We start from the raw sequence: 27,372 nt of genomic DNA on the forward strand, positions 1-27,372 counted from the left end.
TACAACAAATTACACTTCAAATGTAAAACAGTTAAAAGAGACAAAGAAGGACACTATATACTAATAAAAGGAACAATTAAACAAGAAGACATAACAATCATAAATATTTATGCACCAAACCAGAATGCCCCAAAATACGTGAGGAATACACTGCAATCACTGAAAAGGGAAATAGACATATATACCATAATAGTTGGAGACTTCAATTCATCACTCTCATCAATGGACAGAACATCTAGACAGAAGATCAATAAAGAAATAGAGAATTTAAATATTACAATAAATGAGCTAGACTTAACAGACATTTATAGGACATTACATCCCACAACAGCAGGATACACCTTTTTCTCAAGTGCTCATGGATCATTCTCAAAGATAGACCATATGCTGGTCACAAAGCAAGTCTTAACAAATTTAAAAAGATTGAAATCATACACAACACTTTCTCAGATCATAAAGGAATGAAGTTGGAAATCAATAATAGACGGAGTGCCAGAAAATTCACAAATACGTGGAGGCTCAACAACACACTCTTAAACAACGAGTGGGTCAAGGAAGAAATTGCAAGAGAAATTAGCAAATACCTTGAGGCGAATGAAAACGAAAACACAACATATCAAAACCTATGCGACGCAGCAAAGGCAGTGCTAAGAGGGAAATTTATTGCCCTAAATGCCTTTATCCGAAAAGAAGAAAAGGCAAAAATTCAGGAATTAACTGTCCACTTGGAAGAACTGGAGAAAGAACAGCAAACTAACCCCAAAGCAAGCAAAAGGAAAGAAATAACAAAGATTAGAGCAGAAATAAATGAAATTGAAAATATGAAAACAATAGAGAAAAATCAATAAGACCAGAAGTTGGTTCTATGAGAAAATCAACAAGATTGATGGGCCCTTAGCAAGATTGACAAAAAGAAGAAGAGAGAGGATGCAAATAAATAAGATCAGAAATGGAAGAGAAGACATAACCACTGACTTCACACAAATAAAGGAGGTAATAACAGGATACTATGAACAACTTTATGCTAATAAATACAACAATTTAGATGAAATGGACGGGTTCCTGGAAAGACATATATTTTGACGCAAGAAGAAATAGATGACCTCAACAAACCAATCACAAGTAAAGAAATTGAATCAGTCATTCAAAAGCTTCTTAAAAAGAAAAGTCCAGGACCAGACGGCTTCACATGTGAATTCTATCAAACATTCCAGAAAGAATTAGTACCAACTCTCCTCAAACTCTTCAAAAAAATCGAAGTGGAGGGAAAGATACCTAATTCATTCTATGAAGCCAACATCACCCTCATACCAAAACCAGGCAAAGATATTACAAAAAAAGAAAACTACAGGCCAATCTCTCTAATGAATATAGATGCAAAAATCCTCAACAAAATTCTAGCAAATCGAATCCTCCAACACATTAAAAGAATTATACATCATGATCAAGTAGGATTCATCCCAGGTATGCAAGGATGGTTCAACATAAGAAAATCAATTAATGTAATACACCATATCAACAAATCAAAGCAGAAAAATCACATGATCATCTCAATTGAGGCAGAGAAGGCATTTGACAAGATTCAACATCCTTTCCTGTTGAAAACATTTCAAAAGATAGGAATACAAGGGAACTTCCTTAAAATGATAGAGGGAATATATGAAAAACCCACAGCTAATATCATCCTCAATGGGGAAAAATTGAAAACTTTCCCCCTAAGATCAGGAACAAGAAAAGGATGTCCACTATCACCACTATTATTCAACATTGTGTTGGAGGTTCTAGCCAGAGCAATTAGACAAGAAAAAGAAATACAAGGCATCAAAATTGGAAAGGAAGAAGTAAAACTATCACTGTCTGCAGACGATATGATACTATACATCGAAAACCCGGAAAAATCCACAACAAAACTTCTAGAGCTAATAAATGAGTACAGCAAAGTAGCAGGTTACAAGATCAACATTCAAAAATCTGTAGCATTTCTATACACTAGCAATGAACAAGCTGAGGGGGAAATCAAGAAACGAATCCCATTTACAATTGCAACTAAAAGAATAAAATACTTAGGAATAAATTTAACTAAAGAGACAAAAAACCTATACAAAGAAAACTACAAAAAACTGTTAAAAGAAATCACAGAAGACCTAAATAGATGGAAGGGCATACTGTGTTCATGGATTGGAAGACTAAATATAGTTAAGATGTCAATCCTACCTAAATTGATTTACAGATTCAATGCAATACCAATCAAAATCCCAACAACTTATTTTTCAGAAATAGAAAAATCAATAAGCAAATTTATCTGGAAGGGCAGGGTGCCCCGAATTGCGAAAAGTATCTTGAGGAAAAAAAACGAAGCTGGAGGTCTCGCACTGTCTGACTTTAAGGCATATTATGAAGCCACAGTGGTCAAAACAGCATGGTATTGGCATAAAGATAGATATATCAACCAATGGAATCAAATAGAGTGCTCAGATATAGACCCTCTCATCTATGGACATTTGATCTTTGATAAGGCAGTCAAGCCAAGTCACCTGGGACAGAACAGTCTCTTCAATAAATGGTGCCTAGAGAACTGGATATCTATATGCAAAAGAATGAAAGAAGACCCGTATCTCACACCCTATACAAAAGTTAACTCAAAATGGATCAAAGATCTAAACATTAGGTCTAAGACCATAAAACAGTTAGAGGAAAATGTAGGGAGATATCTTATGAATCTTACAATTGGAGGCAGTTTTATGGACCTTAAACCTAAAGCAAGAGCACTGAAGAAAGAAAGAAAGAAATGGGAGCTTCTCAAAATTAAACACTTTTGTGCATCAAAGAACTTCATCAAGAAAGTAGAAAGACAGCCTACACAATGGGAAACAATATTTAGAAACGACATATCAGATAAAGGTCTAGTATCCATAATTTATAAAGAGATTGTCCAACTCAACAACAAAAAGACAGCCAACCCAATTACAAAATGGGAAAAAGACTTGAACAGACACCTACCAGAAGAGGAAATACAAATGGCTAAAAGGCACATGAAGAGATGCTCAATGTCCCTGGCCATTAGAGAAATGCAAATCAAAACCACAATGAGATATCATCTCACACCTACCAGAATGGCCATTATCAACAAAACAGAAAATGACAAGTGCTGGAGAGGATGCGAAGAAAGAGGCACACTTATCCACTGTTGGTGGGAATGTCAAATGGTGCAACCACTGTGGAAGGCAGTTTGGCGGTTCCTCAAAAAGCTGAATATAGAATTGCCATACGACCCAGCAATACCATTGCTAGGTATCTACTCAGAGGACTTAAGGGCAAAGACACAAATGGACATTTGCACACCAATGTTTATAGCAGCATTATTTACAATTGCAAAGAGGTGGAAATAGCCAAAATGTTCATCAACAGAAGAGTGGCTAAACAAACTGTGGTATATACATACGATGGAATATTATGCAGCTTTAAGACAGAATAAACTTATGAAGCATGTAATAACATGGATGGACCTAGAGAACATTATGCTGAGTGAGTCTAGCCAAAAAGTAAAGGACAAATACTGTATGGTCCCACTGATGTGAACCGACACTCGAGAATAAACTTGGAATATGTCATTGGTAACAGAGACCAACAGGACTTAGAAACAGGGTAAGATAATGGGTAATTGGAGCTGAAGGGATACAGACTGTGCAACAGGACTAGATACAAAAACTCAAAAATGGACAGCACAATAATACCTAATTGTAAAGTAATCATGTTAAAACACTGAATGAAGCTGCATCTGAGCTATAGGTTTTTTTTTTGTTTGTCTGTTTGTTTGTTTGTTAGTGTCTTTTTTTTACCATTATTTTAATTTTTTCTCTATATTAACATTCTATATCTTTTTTCTGTTGTTTTGCTAGTTCTTTTCCTAATTCGATGCAAATGTACTAAGAAATGATGATCATGCATCTATGTGATGATGTTAAGAATTACTGATTGCACATGTAGAATGGAATGATTTCTAAATGTTGTGTTAATTTCTTTTTTTTCTTTAATTAATAAAAAAAATGCTTTATTGCTAAAAAATGCTAACCACCATCTGAGCCTTCAGTGAATCTTCTGGCTGATGAAAGGTCTTGCTTCATGTTGATGGTTGCTGAATGATCAAGGTGGTGGTTGCTGAAGTTGGGGTAGCTGTAGTATTTTCTTAAAACAAAATACTGAAGTTTGCCACATTGCTAGACTTCCTTTCATGAAAGATTTTTTTGTAGCATGCAATGCTATTTGATAGCATTTTACTGAAACCCTGCTGCTGCCTTATCACTAAGTTTATATAACATTCTAAATCTCCTGTTATCATTTCAATGATGTTCACAGTACCTTTACCAGGAACATATTCCATAGCAAAAAAAAAAAAAAAACACATTCTTTGCCCATCCTAAAGAAGCAACTCCTTATCCACTTTAGTTTTAACATAAGATTATCACTGAATAATTCAGTCTCTCTTCAGGCTCTACTTCTAATTCTAGTTCTCTTGCTACTTCCACCACACCTATAGTTACTTCCCCCACTGAAGTCTTGGACCCCTCAAGGTCATGAGGGTTGCAATCAACTTCTTTCAAACTCCTGTGCATGTTGGCATTTTGACCTTCACTCATGTATCACAAATGTACTTAACAGCACCGAGGTAAATCCTTTCCAGAACGTTTTCAATTGACTTCGCCCAGATCAATCAAAGGAATCACTATCTATGGCAGCTACAGCCTTATAAAAAGTATTTCTTAAATCCTAAGATTTGAAAGTCCACATTATTCTTTTATCCCTGGGCTGCAGAATGGATGCTCTGCTAGCAGACATTAAAACACCATTAATCTTCTTGTCTATCTCCATCAGAGCTCCTGGCTGACCAGGTGCATTGTCAATGAGCAGTCATATTTTGAAGGGGATCTTTTTGTCCAAGCAGTGGAGCTCAAGTGTGGGCTTAAAATATTCAGTAGATTCTGTGGTAAATATAAGTGCTGTCATCCAGGCTTTGTTGTTCCACTTACAGAGCACAGGCAGAGTAGACTTAGCTTCCTTTTTCAGGGTTCTAAGATTTACAGAATGGTAAATAATCATTGGCTTCAACTTAGTCACCAGCTGCATAAGCCCCTACCCAGAGAGTAAGCCTGCCCTTGAAGCTCTGAAGCCAGGCATTGACTTCTCCTCTTTAACTATGAAAAGTCCTAGATGGCGACTTCTTCCAACAGTTGGACAATCTTCCAAAATGAAACTCTGTTGTTTACTATAGCCATATTCATCAATTATCACAGCTAGATCTTTTGAATAACTTGCAGCAGTTTCTACATCAGCACTTGCTGCTTTCACCATGCACTTTGATGCTATGGAGATGGCTTATTCCCTTAAACCTCTGCTAGTTTCATATTTCTCTACTATAGCTTTCTTGCCTCTCAGCCTTAAAAGAACTGAAGACAGCTAGGGTCTTGCTCTAAATTAGGCTTTGGCTTACATGAATGCTGTGGCTAGTTTGATTTTTTCTAGACTCTTAAAACTTTCTTCATATCAGCAAAAAGTAGAAATTACTTTCTAAATTCATTTGTATGTTCACTGGAGTAGCACTTTTAAATTCTTTTAATAGCTTTTCCTTTGCATTCACAACTTGGCTAACTGTATGGCACAAGAGGTCCAGCTTTTGGCCTATCTTTGCTTTCAACATGCCTTCCTCACTAAGCTTAATCATTTCTAACTTTTGATTTAAAGTGAGAGACATGCAATTCTTCCTTCCACTTTAACACTTAGAGGCCATTGTTAAGTTGGCCTAATTTCAAGATTGCTGTGGAAAGACAACGGCTGATCAGTGGAGCAGTTAGAACACACACATTTTTTAAGTTAGCCGTGCATGGTTCGTGGCGCCCCCAAAACAATTACAACAGTAACATAAAAGATCACAGATCATCAGAACAGATTATAATGAAAAAGTTTGAAATTTTGCAAGGATTACCAAAATGTGACACAAAAACACAAAGCAAGCACATGCTATTGGAAAAATGGGCCGAGAGACCCAACTCAGGGTTGCCACAAACTTTCAATTTCTAAAAAACACAGTATCTGTGAAGAGCGATAAAGTGAAACACAATAAAACAAGGTATGCCTGTAGTTGGAGACAGTTTCAGCTTGTTTAATAATTGGCTTGTGGAGGGACTGATTTCTGGAGTCTCCTACTCGGCCATCTTCCCACAATTCCCCTCCAATTCATTTTTTATATTGTTCTTCATTAACAAAATGTTATCACTCATGTCAAGTATGAAGGAACATTACAGGATCAACATAATTGAAGATTTAGTTTTATAATTTGATAGGGTTAATGAGTATATTTCCATTGTTCTGTTCTATTAAGACATTTGAATCACAGGAATTACAGTGAAATAGTATAACCCAAAGAATTTCAACCACATAAATGAGTATTGTGGCTATAATCTAAACCAAAAATAAATCTTAATTCAAAGGAAGGAATGGCATCTGTATCAGGTTCAAATAAAATCTGAGTAACGGAATATATACACCAAAAGGATACAGGTTTTTCTTCCATAGGGAAATTTAACTTCATCAGTAAGTAGCTATAACTTTTTTTTTCTACAAAGCAAGTTACACCTAATTTCAACTGATAAAAAGGAGGGAAGAAGTCATCAAGTTTGGCCTATGTTTTATACTACTTACTCTTTCATCAAAACTAATCCTCAGGCTTTAGTATAGTATAGGAGGTATCTTCACCAGGAATATCAAACAAATTTCACAATCTTAACTTCCAGCAGACCAGATAGCCGAGTGCAACCCTTATTTTAAGGTTACATTTTAGATTATTTATCTGGTCACCATTTCATACATTTCAAAACGAGCATCATCTAGACTGAATGACGGCACTACGTTCTGAGCAGGAAAAACAGCATGAAAACCAACTCCTGCAGTGCCCCAAAGTGATTTTTCCCTTTTAAATTCTATTTGGTTTTAAAATAGATGGCTGGGATTATTTGAGGATAACATACTCTCTGAAAAAAAAAGTACTATGTATGAATATCTAAAGCCATTAGTATGAGAAGTGAGATACTGAAATGTCTCCATGGTTATCACAAAACTAGAAACATTTCCTTGGTGAAGAACATACGAATAATCGTTATTACCTCATATTCCTCTCACTCCAGATTATTCTGTTGTAGAATAAAGCATGTTTACTGTATAGCCATTTTTTCTATTGTACTTGGCTATACAAAATACGTCATAGAGGAAAAATAGATAAATTTACACAATTTTCAAAATTCTGATCTAAATATATCCCATACCTAAATTAACATCCTATATAATCTCTTGGGAAAATAAACCAATTTTCCTTTATGTTTATACATTAGAATAACCATATAATTTTATCAAACAAATCGATACACTTATAAGAGTGAAAGGGGAAACCAGATGGAACAAGGGAAAAATAACCATAAATGGCCATCTTTAGGAGGACCCAAATACCAAATTTAAGTGATAAAGACAGGGTGACATTTAACCACTGTATAACTTCAGTTACATCAATTGTAAAATGGAGAAAATATTTTCATCTATTTTGTAAGACTTCACTAAGCTAAGAATTCAAGAGTCATTGTGAGATGTTAAATACTTAAGTGAAATGTGCTACAGGTCACCCATAAGAAAAAATATTAACTGGAGGAACCGCATTTTTCTTTAAAAATTACTAAGAAGTCCAGACATATTTGGAACTTTTTGAGAATCTGTGAATAAAGGCATGATCAACTTTACATATACATACATACACTTAATACATCCTTATTTTTATCATGTGAGCGTTTCTTTTTCCAAGTATCATGACCTTCCTTTTAAAACCTTCTATATAATAGAAAATGAAGATTTTATAAAATATATGTACCCCAGCAAAATATAATCAAACAGGAATTGCAGACAAATACTAAAAGACACAAGGGTATGCTATTTTAAACAAAGACAATTCATTTACTATCTTGTTCAGAGCTAATAAAAGCAATAATCTCCTCTGGAGTACTCTATGAAAAAAACAGAGTGATTTTTGCAGTGCAATAGTGGGTGGTTATACCAATGCAATTCAACATTACAATAGTAATAGTAATGATATATATTTATGTGGCTAGATTACCTACCACACTGGGAGAATCTGGGGGTCAATATCAACCACTATTCAAATATACCATTCAATGAAGTAGATATTAATGTAGCTCCAAGAAAAAACAATAATCTAAAACCATGTTCATTGAAGCAAGAGACATTACAATCTGTTTCATGTGTATTTATCCTCTCATTGGCATCTATTATTATGCTATCACACAATAGAGTGTTTAATTACCATATTTACTTACACTGATTAAAATTAGAAATAGGCAGGTACTCAGAGAGGATTGAAGGGAAGAGAAATAAAAATGCTCATGTTAAGACATTCACATTATAGGTAATTTTTAATGTTGTTCCTCTATTCTAATAATTAAAAGATGTGAATCATGACTACATAAGCCCTACAATAATACTTAATAAAAGGACTACTATTTCAATGGCAACTGCTAACATTTATTGAGTGTTTACAATCCTTCCTGTGAAAAACTCGTTCTATTGTTCTCTCTCAATATAACTGGTGTTAAAAGCACTGATACTGTGCTGAGGATGAATTTCTCAAAGGACTTTCTGAGTTATTATTTTACTTCATCTTGCAATCTCCTGAGGGGGATGATTTTACTATTAGGGGGATCATTTAGATGACTTCTTGAAGCCCGTTTCAGTTCTACAATATATGTTTTTATGCCAGTACTAACTGGTTCCCTCACATTCCACAGATGACTTCTCAAAACTAACTCTGCAATCTTCCAGAGAGGAAAATCTGGGAAGTCCACCAAGAAAAAAGTTTCACAAAGGAATGGTTTCCAATACTAGATAGAGGATGAGAATAGAATCAAGGTACTTCTTAAAAATATGGATCCCCACACTCCCTACCAGATCTACTAAATCAGGATCTCCATCGTTAAGATTTAGAAATCTGGACTTTAAATAATTCGCAGGTGGGTATGATGAATCTGGATTTTAAAGTTCCCAAGGTCGGGAATCACTCCCATCAAAAAAAAAAACAAGTTTGAAAATATAGACACATTGGCTTCAAGACTCTAGATTTCAGAATGTAGACGAATTAAATACCAACAGGGCTTCAAATAAATACTTCCACCAGCTGGTTTTATTCATACAGCATTTTAAGTAACACTGAAAAAAAAAAAAGTTCCTAACTAGAAATTGATATCCTAATTAAAATCTGTCTTCCTATTTGTAGGACACTTCATGATTGCTTAGTAGATTAAAATAACTTTGAGAACCACTTCTCTAAAAAGGGTTTTTCTGGAGAAATAATTTTATCAAATTATTTACAAAAACTGATCATTCATTTTTGAAGACATATGCTTGCCCTATGACAATCTTACAGCTTTTAAAACTAGAAAGAAACTCTGAAACAATTAGCCAATTTCATCTCATGTTTTTTGAATGATGTAACAGAAGCCCAGAAAGGTTTAAGAAATTTATTGAAGGCCAAACTACTTAGTAGGAGAGCCAGGACTAGATTCCAAGTCTTCAACAAGTTGCTTTTATTTAAACAAACAATAAAACATAAACTTCATCATTTTTCAAGATGTTTATAGAGAGGTCTAAACCTTGGAAATGGAATTTACTTCTGTAGGATTATGGCAATTTTTGTTATTGTTTCTGCTCAGTTACTCTCGAATTTGTCTATAAAAGCATGTATTAATTGATAATATAAGGAAGTCTTAAAAAAAATAAGACCTTACCGTATGATCTGATACTCCATGGCGATCAAACTGGTAAAATGATGCTAAATGAGTAATAATCCACCAACTAAAACCTAATGGATCCCTGGACTGGATTACAGGAACCGAAGGTCTTTTTTGGTCACTTGATTTTTCAAAAAGTGTTTTAAGTAATTTTTCCATCCAGTTCCAAAGTGACTATAGAAAAAGAAGTAATACAATTCAGTAAATTAAGACACTGTCCCAATAATGGGGTTTTCCTTCCATTCTTATAATGAAATATACACACAAAAGAAAATGTAAAACACATATACAGAGCTTAAAGAATGATAAAAATTGTCTTATATGTGAAAAAGATGGTTTGCCAAATGCAGAATTTTAGGTTACGGTTATTTACCAGGCTTTAGATTTATCATGCTTCTTAAATCTGTGGATTGTTGTCTTTCACCAATTCCGTAAAAATTCTCAAACACTGCCTTTGCTCAATTCTCTTGCGCTTTTGAGATTTCAATTAAACTAGTTATACTTTCTCATGGCATCCCCCTACTGTAACTATTTTATATGTATTCCCTATTTGTGGACCTCTGATACTCTCAGGACTAATTTTATCTTTCCTTACAATTTATACTTTCTTTAGCTGTGTTTAATCTGTTAAATCCATTTATTTAGGGTTTTTTTGGGGGGGTTCTTAAATTATTGTGTTACTTATAGAACTTCTACTTGGTTCTTTGCAAATCTGCTTTGTAGTTTCATGTTCCTTGCAAATATCTTCCAATTTAATTTATTCCTTTAACATAGTTATCATAGCTGTCAGTATACAACTGTCAATTCAACATCTGACACTTTTATGGATGTTTCTGTTGTATACTGTTTTAGAAGAATCTGGCTTACAGTTTCTGGTATTTTTAAATGTCTGTTTTTGTGATTGTAAAGATTTTCTATTTGAAAAATTTGTAGGAAGGGATGAAAATCTATACAAGTGATTTCTAGTCAGGCTACAATTCTGATTGTGAGTGTTGTACCCTCAAACAAAGGGAATAACTTTTTGGAAAACCAATCATAGAAAGATGCTAACTTTCGTACTCCCTATCTTGTGTAGGCCCTGTGCTTTGATTTCTTTCCCCCAAATATGGAAGGATAACAAATTAAGACTTTCTTATCCAGAATCTTCAAATGATCTATTTTAAAAGAAGACATTTTAAAACATATTATCCAGATTGTTTTTTAGTTTTCAGTGAGAAGGTTGATCCAAATAATCTAGCCCACCGCCACCAGAGACAAAAAGTACTGCATCTTTTTAAAACGCTTTTATTTTAGATCTTTTTTTTATTCTTGTTATACTCAATAGTATGCAGTTCACTTTTTTTAATTCAATATATTTTTGCCATTTTTTCCACTACTTATAGAGTCACAGACATTTTGTTTCACCAAGCATTTCTATCAAAGTTTAAAGTTTAATAAATATCCAATGCCTCTCACAAAAAACAAAAAGAAAAAAAGATGTAAGGAAACTTAATCTGTCTTCTTCTTCCTCCTGACTTAACATGAAACTGACATCATGCATTTAATATTTCTTATGTTTATGCCACAAGAAATTATTGTTTTATAAGACAAATGTTTGTTTGCATTTACCCAAATATTTACCACTTTCACTGTTCATATATGAAAAGCAATGAATTTTTCATCTCAGTCCTTACATCTGAGATCTCCTTCCTCCTGCTTAAGTTAATCTTTAAGTGAAAGTCTACTATTTGCAATGCCTTAAATTTAATTAGTTGAAAATAGTTTAATTTCATCTCATTCTTGAAAAATTTTGCTGGGTATAGAATTTCAGTTGACAATTACTTTACCTTAACACATCAGTTGTCAATCTAATTTTAACACTATTTTGAAAGTTTTTTGTCTGAACGCTTTATCTTTGTTTTTCTGCAGTTTCAGTATGATGTATCTGGGTATGTTTTCTTCTTATTTACTGTGAAGGAAATTCATTAGGCTTTTCGATCTGTTATCATGCATCAACACTAGTAAAATTCTCATTCTCTCCTTAAATATTTACTCTTACATTTCTCCTTCCTCTCCTTTGAAAATGCAATTACAAATATACTAGATATCCTCTATATAATCCATGTTTCATAGCCTCTTCTATTATTTATCTTCTCTCTCTTCACTGTGCATGACTTCTTCAGTCTAATTTCTAGTTCACTAATTCTCAACTCAACTGTATCTGAACCTACAGGTGTGCCCATATACTGAGCTTCAAACTGCTAATTATTTTGTTCTTCATTTCTAGAAGCTCTATTTAGTTTTTTTCATCTGTTTCATTATACTTAAAAGATTTTTATCCTGCTCATTTTCAAGCTTAGCTCTTTTGTTTCAAACTTACTTATTAAACACGGTTATTTTATAACTTGTGACTGATGACACCCAATTCTTAATATCTTCTAAGTTTGTCTCTATTATCTGGGTCTCACCTATGGTGACTTGATTCCTTGTGTTCAATGATCTTTTAACATGAGTTGCTCATTTCGTGTCATTTTTTTTACTATGGGAATTCCTTGAAGCCTCTGATGAAGGTAGATTCAGATTTGCATTTGCTATTGCCAGGCACTAGGGACACTACTACCCCTAAACTGCATTAAACTTAAATTCTAGTACAAAGGACCAATGAATATGCGTCACTCAGAGGAAGCAACTATTAACATTTTGCTTAATCTCTCTCTATACACACACACACACACACACACACACACACACACACGTGCACATATATTTATAAACTGAGCATAAGTTTCAAACAAGTATGCTCCTTTACCAGTAAAAGAACAATGAAATTTACTTGTACTGCCATAGTACAATGATCAAAACCAGGAAATTGATATAATGCCTAATCTAATCTACAGACCATATAAATTTTTCCAATTGTCCCAGTAAAATATTTTATTGCAAAAAATTTTTCCTGGTACAGAATCCAGAGGATGACACAGAGCAGTTGTTTTCAAGTCTCTTTCATCTCCTTTAATCTGGAAGGGTTCCTCAGTCTTTATTCAATGTTTTACTTTGAGATAATTTCAGCCTAATAAAAGTTACAAAACTATTTAAAAAAAAAAACCCTGCTTTATCATTGTTTTGCTCTCTATAAATCTCTTCTATATATGACATAGAACATATATTTTTCTGAAATATTTTGAGAGTAAACTGCAGACATAATATCCATGAACTTTTAAACAAATCAGAATTAATTTCCTTAAAAAGGCCATTCTCTTATTCACAGCACAATTATTATATAAATTATGGAGAACAGACATCTTTGTGGTAACCAGTCATCCTATCCAAGAACAAGAATTATCTTTCCATTTATTCAGGTCTACTTTGAAATGCTCTAAAGTTTTCTTCATGGATTTTGCACATTTGTCTTCCAACTTATATATTCTTTTATATCACTATGGTAAACAGAGCTTTCAGTAACATTACAGCCATTACCTCTAGTTTGTGCATAGGAAGGCTATTGATTTCTGTGTGTCGATTTTATAATCCACTACCTTAACTCTTTTAGTTACTTTTTATACTGTTTCTCTAAGGTTTTCCAGGTATACCATTATATTATCTATAAAAAGATTTTTATTTCTCCTCAAATATTTCTCCCTTGCACTGGCTAATATCTTTAGAGCAATACTGGACAGTAGTAGAGATAGTAAGTATTTTTCCCTTGTTCCTCATCTTAGTGAAAATGTTTCAAGAAATACCCCATTCACTATGATAATGACAAGAACTAAAATATATATATATATTTATCATGTTAAGAAAACATCCATCAGTTCCTAGTTCCATCAGGAATGGGTATGACATTCTGTTGAAGGTTTTTTTTCAACTCTTTAAAGATATTTCCCCACTCATGTCTATTAATATGGTTTGTTTCTAGATATTAAAGTAAACTCGCATTCCCAGAACAAAACTCAGTTGGTCGTGAATATTATTTTTGTAATGTGGTGATTGATTCTGTTTCCTAATACTAATAGTGAAATTGATATTGGGCGGTAGTTTTCTATTTTAGTGCACTTCTTCAGATTTAGATATCAATGTTATACAAGCTAAATAAAAATTTAGGAAGTTTTTCTTCATTTTCAATGCTCTGGAAGAATTTCTAATGTGGGACTCTCTCATCTTTAAAGGTTAGCTACATCTCCCCTGTGAAAACACTGGCAATTGTTATTTTTTGGAGGGTAGTTCTTATCTCTTCTACACAAATTAGTCTATTTAAGCTTTCTATTTCCAGTGGGGTAAATTTCAGTAACCTATTTTTCTAGTAAACTATCATTCTAAGTTTCCACGTCCACCTGCACAGAGATCTACAAAGTCTCCCATGATTTTTTAAATTCTATTTAAATGTTTATTTTCCCTTTGTCATATTTTATTTTGTATACTTGTGCTTTTTCCCTTCTGAATCAAGTTAACTAGTGATGCTTCTATTTTGTTAATTTAAAAGAGACAGGTTTTTGATTTCTTAATTAGGCCTACTGTTTTTCTATTCTCTACCTCATTATTTTCTGCTTTTATCTTTATTATTCCCATCCTTCTGCTTTCTTTTGATTAATTTGCTATTCTTTCACTCTTTTTTCAAGCTGGGAATTTAAGTCATTTCTTTTCATTAATAAATGATCTGCAGTGCTATGAATTTTCCTTGAACAACTGCTTTATGTATATCCCATATACTCTGAGATTTATAGTGTTATCATTATTACATTTTAGAAATTCTATCATTTGAATTTGCATTTCCTTTTCCATTCAATTATTAATAAAAGGTTTTTTAAATTCTTAGATGGAAACATCCTTTTGGGTTTTTTTTGTTAATAATTTTTAGTTTTATTCCATGGTGATCAGAGTATCGTTTGTAATAATTCTACTTTATGACACTAACTGATGATTTCTTTGTTACCTAAATTAACATTAGTGAATATTCTCTGTTTTCATAAAAGAAGGTAAGTTTCTTATTACGGTATGATATGTACATAGACAGACTAATTAATTGATGGAGAGATAGATATAGATATGTTGTTTACCTGACCTATACTGTACCATGAACAGTGTCTTAATGGTTTTTGGCTTCAATTCGTCTTTGTATGGTATCAGGTCCACCATCCTTGCTTTCTTATTTGGTATATATATAATAAAGTATACTTTGTGAGAAAAACTGAAAACACACTCAATCATTTTTTGTATTACTGAAAACAAATGGTCTCAACACTGGCATATTTTATAATCATGCAAATTGCATTAGACTTATATCGTAAATTATGTCAGACAATGTTTACCTATATTATGCATATATTTGACTCTTATTTAATAGTTCTTTATATTTAGTAATATTTGTATATTTGTTCTAGTGTATTTTTTTTTGTAATGCTCTTAACCACCAATCAATTATTTTTTTGTATGCTTTATGGCAGGGGTGACATAGTACAGTACATTTGTGGTCACAGGCAGTAATATGGGAAGATGGTAGAACAGAAAGCTCCAGGATTCGGCCCCTCCATTAAAACATTATCAAACTTGTAGGAATTGTCTGAATCAATTTCGAAACTCTGGACTCTAAGGGGACTCCGTGTAACATTCAGGGAGGAACTGAGGGAAGACTTTGGTAAACTGCAATAAAGACCAATGAGTTTCACCCTTCCTGCAGTGGCTACCATCCCCCTTCTCCTTCTCCCAGCATCAAGGCTGGCAGCACTGAGGACTGGAGCTCCTGCTCCTACCTCAATATGGTGGCCAGGTTGTAACATAAACAACTAGTCCTCCAAAGTCTGATCTCAGAACTGTACCTCTGATCAGCTACTTCAGACCACTGGGGCCAGCTCTGAGGGTGGCCACCGTCCCACCCCCATGGGGCAAAAACTGCAGATGAATTTTAAAGAGAGTAATGTTCCTCAAAACTACAGAAAACAATTAAAGGGCTAGATTAACACAAGTGCTGAATTATGAAAACACAATTTCAAAAGCCACAGAAGAAGTTCCTGATGCCCTTACAGGCCCCTCCCCAGCCCATCCACAACATAGGGTGGAGCCAGCTTTGTGCTCCCGTTGTGGGATCCTGGCACTGATCCAGGGAGCAGAGTGGCACCTCCGAGCAAACGGGAGTGCATGTAAGTCAATACCAATCTATCAAGTGGAAGTCAAAGAGACTGAGACATGGAACTCATCTCAGCCAAACCCTCTCAAAGTTTGTTCTGAGACTAGAAAAGCGACTTACACACTACTGGGGCATTACGATAAACAATTTATTGAAATGGCCAACAGCAAAGGACTACCTGCATTAAGTTCCCAGAAAGAGCAACCAGGAGGGGAAAGGGAGTAGAGGGGATGTTCATTCACACTCCTAAGAATTATTAACAGGGAATTCCTGGGGCCTCTAGCAAGCACAGGCCAAGGAGAAGAAGCAGGTTTCTTACTCTAATTCTACATAGGCTCAGGTAATACAGAAAGGACCAAGTACTTCCTCTTTGCTTGGGCTAATACGCTCAATAGGAGGGCTAAAGTCAAGGGAGATTTAATATACCATTTACAATAATGGGCAGAACATTTACACAGAAGATCAATATGAAAATACAAAACTTGAATGATACTCTAAATCAGCTTGACTTAACAGACATATATAAAACACTTCAACCAACAGCAGCAGAATACACATTATCCTCTAGTGCACATGGTTCATTCTACAATACAGACCATGTTAGGTCACAAAACAAATCTCAATAAATTAAAAAATACCGAAATCATGCAGTACCTTCTCCAAACACAAAGAAATGAAGCTAGAAATCATTAACAGAGGAAAAAATGGGGAAATTCACAAATATGTAGGTGTTAAACAGACTCTTAAACAACCTAGGAGTCAAAGAAGACTCACAAAGGAAATTAGGAAATACGCTGAGATGAACGAATATGAAAACAACATACTAAACTTATGAGATACAGCAAAGGCAGTGCTGGAGGGAAATTTATATATATATGCTTACATTAAAAAGAAGAAAGATTCCAAATCAGAAACATTGCAACAAAACCTAGAGGATCTGGATGAACAAAAACAAACTAAACCCAAAGTGAGCAGAAGGAAGGAAATAAAAATTAGAGCATAGATAAATGAAATAGAAAATTAAAAACCAATAGGAAGAATCAGCAAAACATAAAGTTCGTTCTTAGAAAAGATCAATAAAATCAGCAAACCTTTAGCTAGACTGGCAAAGAAAAAAAGAGAAAGAACACAAATAACTAAAACCAAAATGAAAAGGGGACCATTACTATAGACCCCACAGAGATAAAAAGGGTAAGAGGATACTATGAACTGCACTCCAAAAAAGTAGATAGCCTAGCTGAAATGGACAAAATCCTAGAAACACACAAACTATCTACATTGATTCAAGAAGAAACAGAAGATCTAAACAAACCAATAACTAGCAAAGAGATTGACTCAATAATCAAAAACCTCCCAACAAGGAAAAAAGTCCAGGACCCAATATATTTACAGGTAGATTTTACCAAATATTCCAAAAATTAACATCTATTCTGCTCAACATTTTCCAAAATATTGAAGATGAGGAAGCACTTCTTAATGTATTCTACAAGGTCAACATCATTCTCAGATCTAAGGCAGACAAAGATAATAACACAAGAAATGCAAACTATAGACCAATATTCTTCACGACTATAGATGCAAAAATTCTCAATAAACCACTACTAAACTGAATCCAACAGCACATCAAAAAAATTATATATCATGATCAAGTAGTATGCATCAATATAAGCAAGGAGAGCTCAACATAAGCGAATCAATAAAACCACATTAACAGAACAAAGTGGAAAAAAAAGACCAATACATGTTCATCTCAAGTGATTTAAAAAGGGCATCTGACAAAATTCATGCTCAATACTGCAAAACTGACAGCTTTCCCATCTAAGATTAGGAACAAGCAAAGGATGCTCACTGCCATTGGAAGTTCTAGTTAGAGCAATTAGGAAAGAGAAAAAAATAAAAACCATCCAAATTGGAAAGGGAGAATTAAAACGTTCCCTATTTGCAGATAACATGATCCTTTATAAAGATCATCCAGAAAAATCCACAACAAAGCTACTGGAATTAAGAAACGAATTCAGCTAAGTGACAGGATACAAGATCAACATGCAGAAATCAGTAGTGCTTCTATATAGCGGTAATGAAGTATCTGAAAAAAAAGTCAAGAAAAATTTCCATTCACAATAAAGGAAATAGCTAAGAATAAATCTAATCAAAGATATAAAGAACTTGTACACAGAATAATACAACACATAGATAAAAGAAATCAAAGAAGACAAAGAAATCAAAGACAATTATGGATTGAAAGACTACTAAGATGTCAATTCCACCCCAACTGATTTACAGATTCAGTGCAATTTCAATCAAAATTTCCAAGTACATTCTTTGCAGAAACGGAGAAACCAATCTGTTTGGGGTCCCTTTAAATGCAAAGGCAAGGAACCCCAAATAATAGCTAACGCTTGCTTGAAAAAGAAAAAGGAAGTTTGAAGGGTACTTTCCGATCTTAAAACTTATTACAAGGCCATCCTAATTGTGCTAGTTTGAAACTGTTATGTACCCCAGAAAAGCCATTTTCTTTCAATTCTGATTCAACCTTGAGGGGCCATTTGATTTTAGCTTTTGAATTTGTTATTCAAGATGGTGTTCAAAATCCCCAGATGCTTTTCTGATAGTAGTTAATTCAGTTTGGAGTGTTGTCTTAATTTTCATCTACTTTAGAATTGTTTCTGGGGGAGGAGTGGAGTCATCAGCTGAGGAATATTAATATTATCAGCTGAAACAAATGAGTGCTGTTTTCCTCTAGTAACCTTGTATTTGGACTTATTTACAAGATACCTACTGCAGGGCTGTTCTTTCTGTCAATCTACGGAAGTCCCACTTCTTTACTGGTTTTAGATTTGCTTCGTTTTTTAAAACTGTGGTGGGTTTGGTTTAAGTCTTTGATTTTGTTTTGTCTTATAAGACACTAAATGTTCTACTTTTTGTTTCTTGTCTCCTTTATTATTTATCACCAATAGATTCCACTTCGCCTTTGCCTTTTCATTCCCAAAAATTAAACCACCAAACATTGCTTCCTAATGTCAGGAACATACTTTATGTTGCTTTCCTATAGTTAGTGTTCTGATCTACAAAAGCAGTTTCAGTATTTTCATTTCTGGCAATGGTTTTAGATCAATTTCACGGCCAGGGCTAACTCTCTCTTTTTCTCTCCTCTGAATAGTTTTTCTTTGGTTGCCCTGGCACTCTAGAAAGTAAGAGTATGGAGGGTTTTATTTTGTTTATTTACAACTTTGAATATTCCTATCTGGTGGGTATGATAAAACAATTTCTTATTTTTTCCTAGTGTTATTGTATCCTGCTGTTCTACATTGTTGAGAGGAGGTTTTGCGGGGTGGTGTGAGTTTAGGCAGCAAGTGGTCATGGTACACAGAAGTCACTGGCTTTAACTTTTTAATAGAACCTTGGTACCATGAATTTAAGCTGCAAACCTGAATGAGGGCTGATTTGCAATATCAATATGTTTGAAACAATTTCAGAATTCTGCAAAGTGCCACAGTTAAAGGCAACTCTTCTTAACAGATTTAACTGAGTTCTAGTTCATCCATTTGGGTGGCCAATTTTATGGGCAGTTGATCTAGTATTATCTACATAATATATCGATTATTAGGCTACCACCTTGGGTCAACTCTGAGCTTTGTCATCTATTCTTATACTCTATAATGCATGAAATCTAAAGCCCAAGGTTAGACAATTCAGCAAGTGTTAAATTATATATTGTCTATAAGGTGTGAAGCAGGTTCAATGTTCAGTTTACCTGAGTTCTCAGCTACCTTGAGTATCGTGCCTCAGTAATACTTAACTTTCTATCAGTTCACTGACATGTTAAATATGTTCATTATCTATTACCTAGCATGATAAGATTCAATTATTTTTTAAGAAGGAAGGTCAAACTACCGAATATATCTTATTTTTATAAATGGAAGTTCCAAATTTGATTTTTGGAATAAAATGGCCTTTAAAAACTGTGAATAATATCACTTAATTTTAGTGGCACAAAAAAAGAGAGAGAGAGAGAGAAGTTACCTCAGGCTTTCATCAATTTTTTTTAAGGCAAATAATCATGGTCAGCACGATTATTGGAAGATAATGGAGAGAGCAAAAACATTTCTGTTAAACAATGCTACTATGCATGTTTTTAGAATATACTATTACAATGCTACTATGCATGTTTTTAGAATATACTATTTTAAATTGTGACTTTTTTTTGCTTAAAACATAAAAAGCCTAATGACAAAAAGGATGAACGTGTTTACTATTGCTTTAAATATAGCTATAAGTGGTTTACACTTTCTATTTTAACTTCCTAAAACCAAGCAATTCTGCTGAATGAGAAAACCACAGCTAACATCATAGCCAATGGTGAAGGACTGAAAGCTTTCCCTTGAAGATTGGGAACAAATAAGGATGCCCCCTGTAACTACTGTTATTCAACACTGTGCCATAAGTTCTAGCTAGAGCAGTTAAACAAGAAAAGGAAATAAAAGGCATCCAAATCAGAAAGGAAGAAGAAAAACTTTCTCTATTTACAGATGGCATGATTCTATATTTAGAAAGTCCCCCAAAATGTAGAGCACATCTATTAGAGCTGATAAAAAGCTCAGCAAAGTAGTAGGACAAAGATTAACATATAAAAATCAGCAGTGTTTCTATACACTAAGCAATCTGAGGAGAAGTCAAGAAAAAAATTCCCTTTACAATAGCAACTAAAAGAAACAAATATCTAGGAATAAATTTAACCTAGGTTGTAAAAGACCTGTACATGGAAAATTACAAAATATTGTCAAAAGAAATCAAAGAAGACCTAAATAAATGGAAGGATATTCTGTTTTCCTGGATTGGAAGAGTAAATATCATTAAGATGTCAAGTCTACACAAATCGATTTACAGATTCAATGAATATAAATCAAAATTCCAACAGCCTACTTTGCAAAAATGGAAAAGCCAATCTTCAAATTTATTTGGAAAGGTAAATGGCCCTAAATAGCTAAAGACATCCTGAAAAAGAAGAACAAAGTTAGAGGACTTACACTTCCTGACTTTAGAGCATATTGCAAAGCTACAGTGGTCAAACAGCATGGTACTGGGATAAAGATGGAATCAAACTAAGAGTACAGAAAAAGACCCTCAAATTTATGGTTAACTTATTTTTGACAAGGCTGCCAAGTACACTCAGAACTGGGAGAGAACACTCTCTTCAAACATTATGCTGGGAGAACTTCTTAGTTACATTCAAAAAACTGAAGGAGGTCCCTTATTTCATACCTCATACAAAAACTAACTTTAAACGGATCTAAATATAAGAGCCAGTACCATAAAACTCCTAGATGAAAATGTAAGGGAAGCATCTTCAGGATCTTGTGGTAGGCGACGGTTTCTTAGGCTTTATACCCAAAGCACAAGTAATGAAAGAAGGAAAAAAAAGGGCCTCCTCAACTGAATATTTTTGTGCCTCAAAGGACTTTATCAGAAAGAGAAAAGGCAGCCAACTCAATGGAAGAAGATATTTGGAACCCACATATTTGATAAGGGTTTACTATCCAGAATATATAAAGAAATTCTATAACCCAACAACAAAAAAGACAACCCAATTAAGAAATGGGGAAAAGACTTGAATAGACATTTCTCTAAAGAAATACAAATGGCTAAAAAGCACGTAAGAAGACGCTCAACATCATTAGATATTAGGGAAATGCAAGTCAAAACCACAATGAATTATCAATTCACACCTACTAGAACGGCCACTATTAAACAAAAACAGAAAACTACAAAGGTTGAAGAAGATGTGGAGAAATAGGAACATTCAGTCACTGCTGATGGGAAAGTAAAATGGTGCAACTGCTATGGAAGACATTTTGGTGATTCCTCAGGAAATAAAGAATTGTCATATGATCTAGGAATCCCACCACTTGGTATATAAAGAAGAACTTAAAGCAGGGATGCAAAGAGACATCTGCATACTAATATTCATAGCAGCATTATTCAAAATCGCCAAAAGATGGAAAAAACCCAAGTGTCCAAAAACTGATGATGAATGGATACACAAAATGTGGTGTGTGTGTGTGTATATATATATATATATATATATAATAATAATAGGGGGGTTCATATATATATATATATATATATATATATATATATATGATGGAAAATTATTCTAATAAAGAAGGAATGAAGCCCTGATGCATGTGAGAACATGCAGGAACCTTGAGAAGATAATGTTGAATGAAATAAGCCAGATGCAAAAGGACAAATATTGTATGATCTCACTAATATCTAATTCTAATATGCAAACTCAGAGTTAATATCTAGACTATAGCACCAGGAGATGGAAAGAGGGTAGAGAATGGGAAGCTGATGCTTCATTTATGCAAAATTTCTACTTAGGTTGGTTGTAACTGTTTGGAGATGGATAGAGCTGATGGTAGCACGTTACTCCAAGTGTACCTGACAGCACTGAATTGTGTTTTTGATTGTGGTTGAAAGAGGAAGATAACAGTCATGTATATCACAAAGAGAAAAGCTAGAGGATGAAACATGGGACTATAAAGCATAGTGACTTTTGAGGGTGATGACGGCAATTAATAGTACAAATATAAGAATGTTTCTTCATGAACTAGAACAAATGCACATCACTATAACAATGAGTTACCAACAGGGAGGTATACAGGGAAAAAATGCAGCTAATTCAAATTATACATTAAAGTTAATAGTAGTATTTCAATATTCTTTCACAGGTTGTAACAAAGGTAACACACCAATGCTAAGTTTCAACAATAGGGGGGTTTAGGAGAATGGGGTTTTCCTTTTTCGAGTAATGGAAATGTTCTGAAATTGACTGTGGTGATGAATACAGAACTCTGAATATACTGTGAGCCATGGATTATGCATTTTGGATGGATTATACAGTGTGTGAATCTATCTCAACAAAACTGTTTTTCAAAAAAAAATCTGCTGAAATATAACATTCTTAAAATAAAAAAAAATAAAGACAGAGCTCTGCTCCCCAGAAAAGTCACAGAAGGAACAAGGGGGCAATTGAGGTGGCGATTTGGCACTACGGTTGACCTGGGAGAGCCTTCAGCACCACATAGGGGAGCCCTAGTTGCAGAGGCCGAAGAACTGAGAGGCAAAAAGCTGGAACTTGGCACGGAGGTGCATGAGCAGGAGCCAGGGACTAGGAAGTAAGCCAAGCTGCATTCTTTGGGCATGCTTCCCTCACCAGTACAGCCCCATGACTGGTGACTCACCCTACATCCCATGCACTCGAACCCCATCACCCTCTCACATTCCCTGCACTCCTGGCATCCCCACACCACCAACCCCCAGTGCACGTGCCTGCCCCTCACCCCTACCCAAAGTGCAGCCCAATACACTACTCCTGCACCATTCCCTGACCACTACCTTCCCCTCCCTGTTGCCTGCAGGCTGCTATCAGCACATAAAGTCTGCAGACACTAACTGCCACATGCAGGCTACCCCTGCCCCCTTGCTCACAGTGTCACACAGCCTCACCCCGCCCTCCTGAGCACAGTGCATCCATTTATGGCACTCTTAAGCCCACGCATGTACTCGGGCCCCCAATCATGTCATTCAGCTCTGGGAACTTCATTTTATAATAATCCTAGAACTGTGCAAGCACACGGCCCTCGGCCACACTTTTCAGCTTTGAGAAAGTGCTGACCTGCACAGCCAGGTCACATCTGTCCCCAATCCACAAAGGCATAACACTGACCTGCTGCCACAGCTCTATGCATGCAAACAAAGGGCCCTATTCCTTAGACCAGGGCACACCAGGGTCACGCCCCCTAGACCGGTGCACCCACACAGCTACATCCTCCCTGGCCACTGGGTGCCCACGCTCAAAAGCATCAGTGTTACAAGCCCAACCTGTGCCTATACCTGCCCTGAAACAAATCACCACACTGAGTGCCACCCTGTACCCTGCTCCCTGCTGTATAACCATCCCACAAACACAAAGCCTTGGACTACTAAAAGGAATCAACTCCAAAGTAAATCAATCACGATATTTACATGTCATGAAGACAGTGGAAAACCACTAAGCATATCACAATACAGACAGATATAGCCCTGCCTAATGACCAAATTACAACACCAGAGGGGACACAGACATTGGAATAACCAAGCAAATATTTTCATACAATTCTACTTAATAAAGTAAGTGGGACAGCAACTAACATAAAGGAGATCAAGAAGACAGCAGAAGAGCACAAAGAGGAATTTGAAGGAATACATAGAAAAATAGCAGAAATCACAGAGATTAAAGATTCTGTTGACCAAATAAAAACCATACTAGAGGCACACAACAGCAGATCTGAAGAGACAGAAGAAAGAATAAGTGATACAGAGGACAGGACAATTAACTGTGAAGACTCAAAACAACAAATGGCAAAAAAGATGGAAAAATCTAAATGGAAACTCAGTGAAATGATAGACAAAACAAACAAATCATGCAAATATAAGAATCATCGGTGTCCCAGAAGAAGAGAGGAAGGAGTAAAGGGCTAAAAAGAGTAGTTGAGGATATAATAGGGGAAAACTTCCCAACCCTCACAAAGGACATAAATATACAAGTCAAAGAAGCCCAAAGAACTCCAAACAGAATAAATCCAAATAGGCCTTTCCCAAGGCACATACTAATCAGTCTGTCAAATGCTGAAGAAAAGCAGAAAATCCTGAAAGCAGCAAGAGAAAAAAAATCTACTACATACAAGGGAAATCAAATAAGACTGAGTTCAGACTACTCAACTAGTACCCTGGAGGCGATAAGGCAGTGGTATGATATATTCAATATCCTGAAAGAGAAAGACTTCAAGCCAAGAATTCTCTACCCAGCCAAACTGTCCTTCAAAACTGAGAGTGAGATTACAGTTTTCACTGACAAAGAAGTCCTGAAAGAATCTGTCAACAAGAGACAGGCCCTAAAAGAAATACTAAAAGGAGTCCTGCCAGCTGAAAAAAAAAAAAGACAGGAGAGGGAGGCCTGGAGGAGAGCATAAAATTGAAGAATACCACTAAGGGTAATCTAAATTATACAACGAGAAACAGGGAAAAGAATATATAGATCTGACAAAATAAAAAAGTTAAGATGATGGAATCAAGAAACATCTTTTCAGTAATATGTATCAATGGTAATGGACTAAATTTACCAATTAAAAGATACAGACTGGCAGAATGGATTAAGAAACATAACCCAACTATATGCTGCTTACAGGAGACTCATCTTAAATACAAGGATACAAACAGACTGAAAGTGAAAGGATGGAAAAAGATGTTCCATGCAAGTTTGTAACCAAAAGAAAGCAGGAGTAGCTAAACTAATATTGGACAAAATAGACTTTAAATGTAAAGACATCATAAGAGACAAAGAAGTATACTATTTCTTTATATTCATCAATTCATCAAGAAGATATATATATCAATAGGCCATGCCTTCAATCATGAGGCTTACTCTTGTGAAGCTTATGTAGGCAGCAAAGAAGCTTAGCCTACCTATAGACTTGCCTAAGAAGCTTAGCCTACCTATAGACTTGCCTAAGCGTTACTTCTGGAGGTCCTCTTTTGTTGTTCCAATGTGGCCTCAGTCTCTCTAAGCCCAATTCTGGAAGTGAAATCATGCCCTCCCCGCTACGTGGGACATGACATCCAGGAGTAAAAGTCTCCCTGGTGACGTGGGAGGTGACTCCCACGGATGAACCAAGACCTGGCATCATGGGATCAACAATTCCATCTCAACCAACAGGGGAAAAAGAAGTGTAACTACTAAAGTCATCAGTGGCAGAAACTTCAAATAGAGTTGAGAGACTACTCTGGAGGTTGCTCTTACACAAGCTTCAGTTAGACCTTGCTAGTTATCATAGCTTGCCAAACTCCAACCAGAACCATTTCAGCCAATCCTAAAGAACATCTAGGTCAATACATATGAATCCACAAGTGTTCCAGACACTAGAGTAACTTTCCAGAAACCTACAGCCTCCAGAGGGGCCCTGGTCCAGATAAGTCCTGAAACCTAGCCCAGCCTCTCCAGAACATGAGTTCCATCTCCCTACCCCATGTTAGTGAAAGACCCTTCTAATATGAAAAATTTAGAACTGCCATAGCCCAAACACCCTTAAAGAGAGGGATGAAAAGATCAAAGGTGATGGTGAAGTTATATATAGAAGACAGGATTTAACAAATGAATATGAATGCTGAATCATTAAATTGATATCTCTTTTAATCTCCAGTATTTTAGAGCAACTTGAAGTAAAAACCCTAAAATTGTGGAATTGTAACCCATGTCAAACTCTGAAATATGTTCTACAACTAATTGTGGGGCTGTGCTTTGAAATTTATCGTTTTTTTGTATATACATTATTTTTCACAAAAAATGAAGGAAAAAAGTCGATTGCGATGATAAGAAAATATTTAACCCCTCTAGCCTTCTATATTCTGCAGCAGCTAGAAGAAAAAATATGTGAAGATTGTATGGTAGTCAATGACAAACTCTGGGATGTGTCCTGTAACTAGCTGGTGAAGCATGCTTTGATAACCATTGCTTTTTTATTTCTTTGCTTTGCATATATGTTATACTACACAATAAAAAAAGTTAAAACAAACAAAGTTTACCAAAAATCTAAAAATTGATATTTACAATGTGAATGAAAGCAAAACAACCTGGTCAAATAAAAAAAAAAATTGCTGAGATTTTGTAACATTTATATTGCATTGAAGAAAGCTGAAAACTACCACTGACAATACAAATGCCAAAAAAGAAAATTTCTTAATAGTAAGTAAAAATGCACTAAATTTACACTTAGTAAACAGCACAAAAATAATAACTCTAAATAAAGTACTTAAAAATCTGCAAAAAGAGTCATCACTGAAATCAGACATCGGCACCCAAATCCTCAACTGTGGAGAACTCGTAAACTAAAAAAATTCATGAAAAATCAAAATGACTTCTTCTTATACCATAAACCACTATAGAATCATTTAATAATGGATTGTTTGTATTTACTCTTGCCTACAGGTATTTTTCTTTTTTTACTACCCCAGAAAACTTGAAATATTTAAATACAAGTTGATTCTGAAGACCTAATTCAAAATGAGCTGAAAAATAAAGATTATTTCCCCTTTTGTGCCTCTTTCTCCTTCCTTGAAATATAAAGTCTTATAAAATTGAGTAATGCAAACCTATATTTCATTTCTCCCTATATCCTCTAAATCTTCTAGATTTCCAGACTAATATGTTTCCTAGGTTATTAGAGAGTATTAAGTATTTCAGTGCAAAAAGACTTCTGAGAGATAAAAAAAAAAACTTTAGAAAATAATAAAGTGAAATCTTGTACTTATAGATGTGTCACATTACTCATTTAATGGTTAAAAATATAGTGGCAGTTCATCAATAAATGGAGACACAAAATGTGGAATATA

General features: G+C 34.9%; 1 protein-coding gene across 5 annotated transcripts in view; it reads right to left on the bottom strand.

Annotated features, from left to right (window-relative positions):
- Positions 1-27,372, bottom strand: part of MMS22L (MMS22 like, DNA repair protein) — a 160,577-nt gene that overhangs the window by 108,504 nt on the left and 24,701 nt on the right. For all 5 annotated transcript variants that reach the window (XM_077162451.1, XM_077162452.1, XM_077162449.1 and 2 more), the window contains one exon: positions 9,837-10,013. In XM_077162451.1, the coding sequence (XP_077018566.1) occupies positions 9,837-10,013 (177 nt within the window). The remainder of the gene's footprint in view (positions 1-9,836; positions 10,014-27,372) is intronic.

This window comes from Tamandua tetradactyla, chromosome 5 (genome assembly GCF_023851605.1).
Source record: "Tamandua tetradactyla isolate mTamTet1 chromosome 5, mTamTet1.pri, whole genome shotgun sequence".
NCBI lineage: Eukaryota > Metazoa > Chordata > Mammalia > Pilosa > Myrmecophagidae > Tamandua > Tamandua tetradactyla.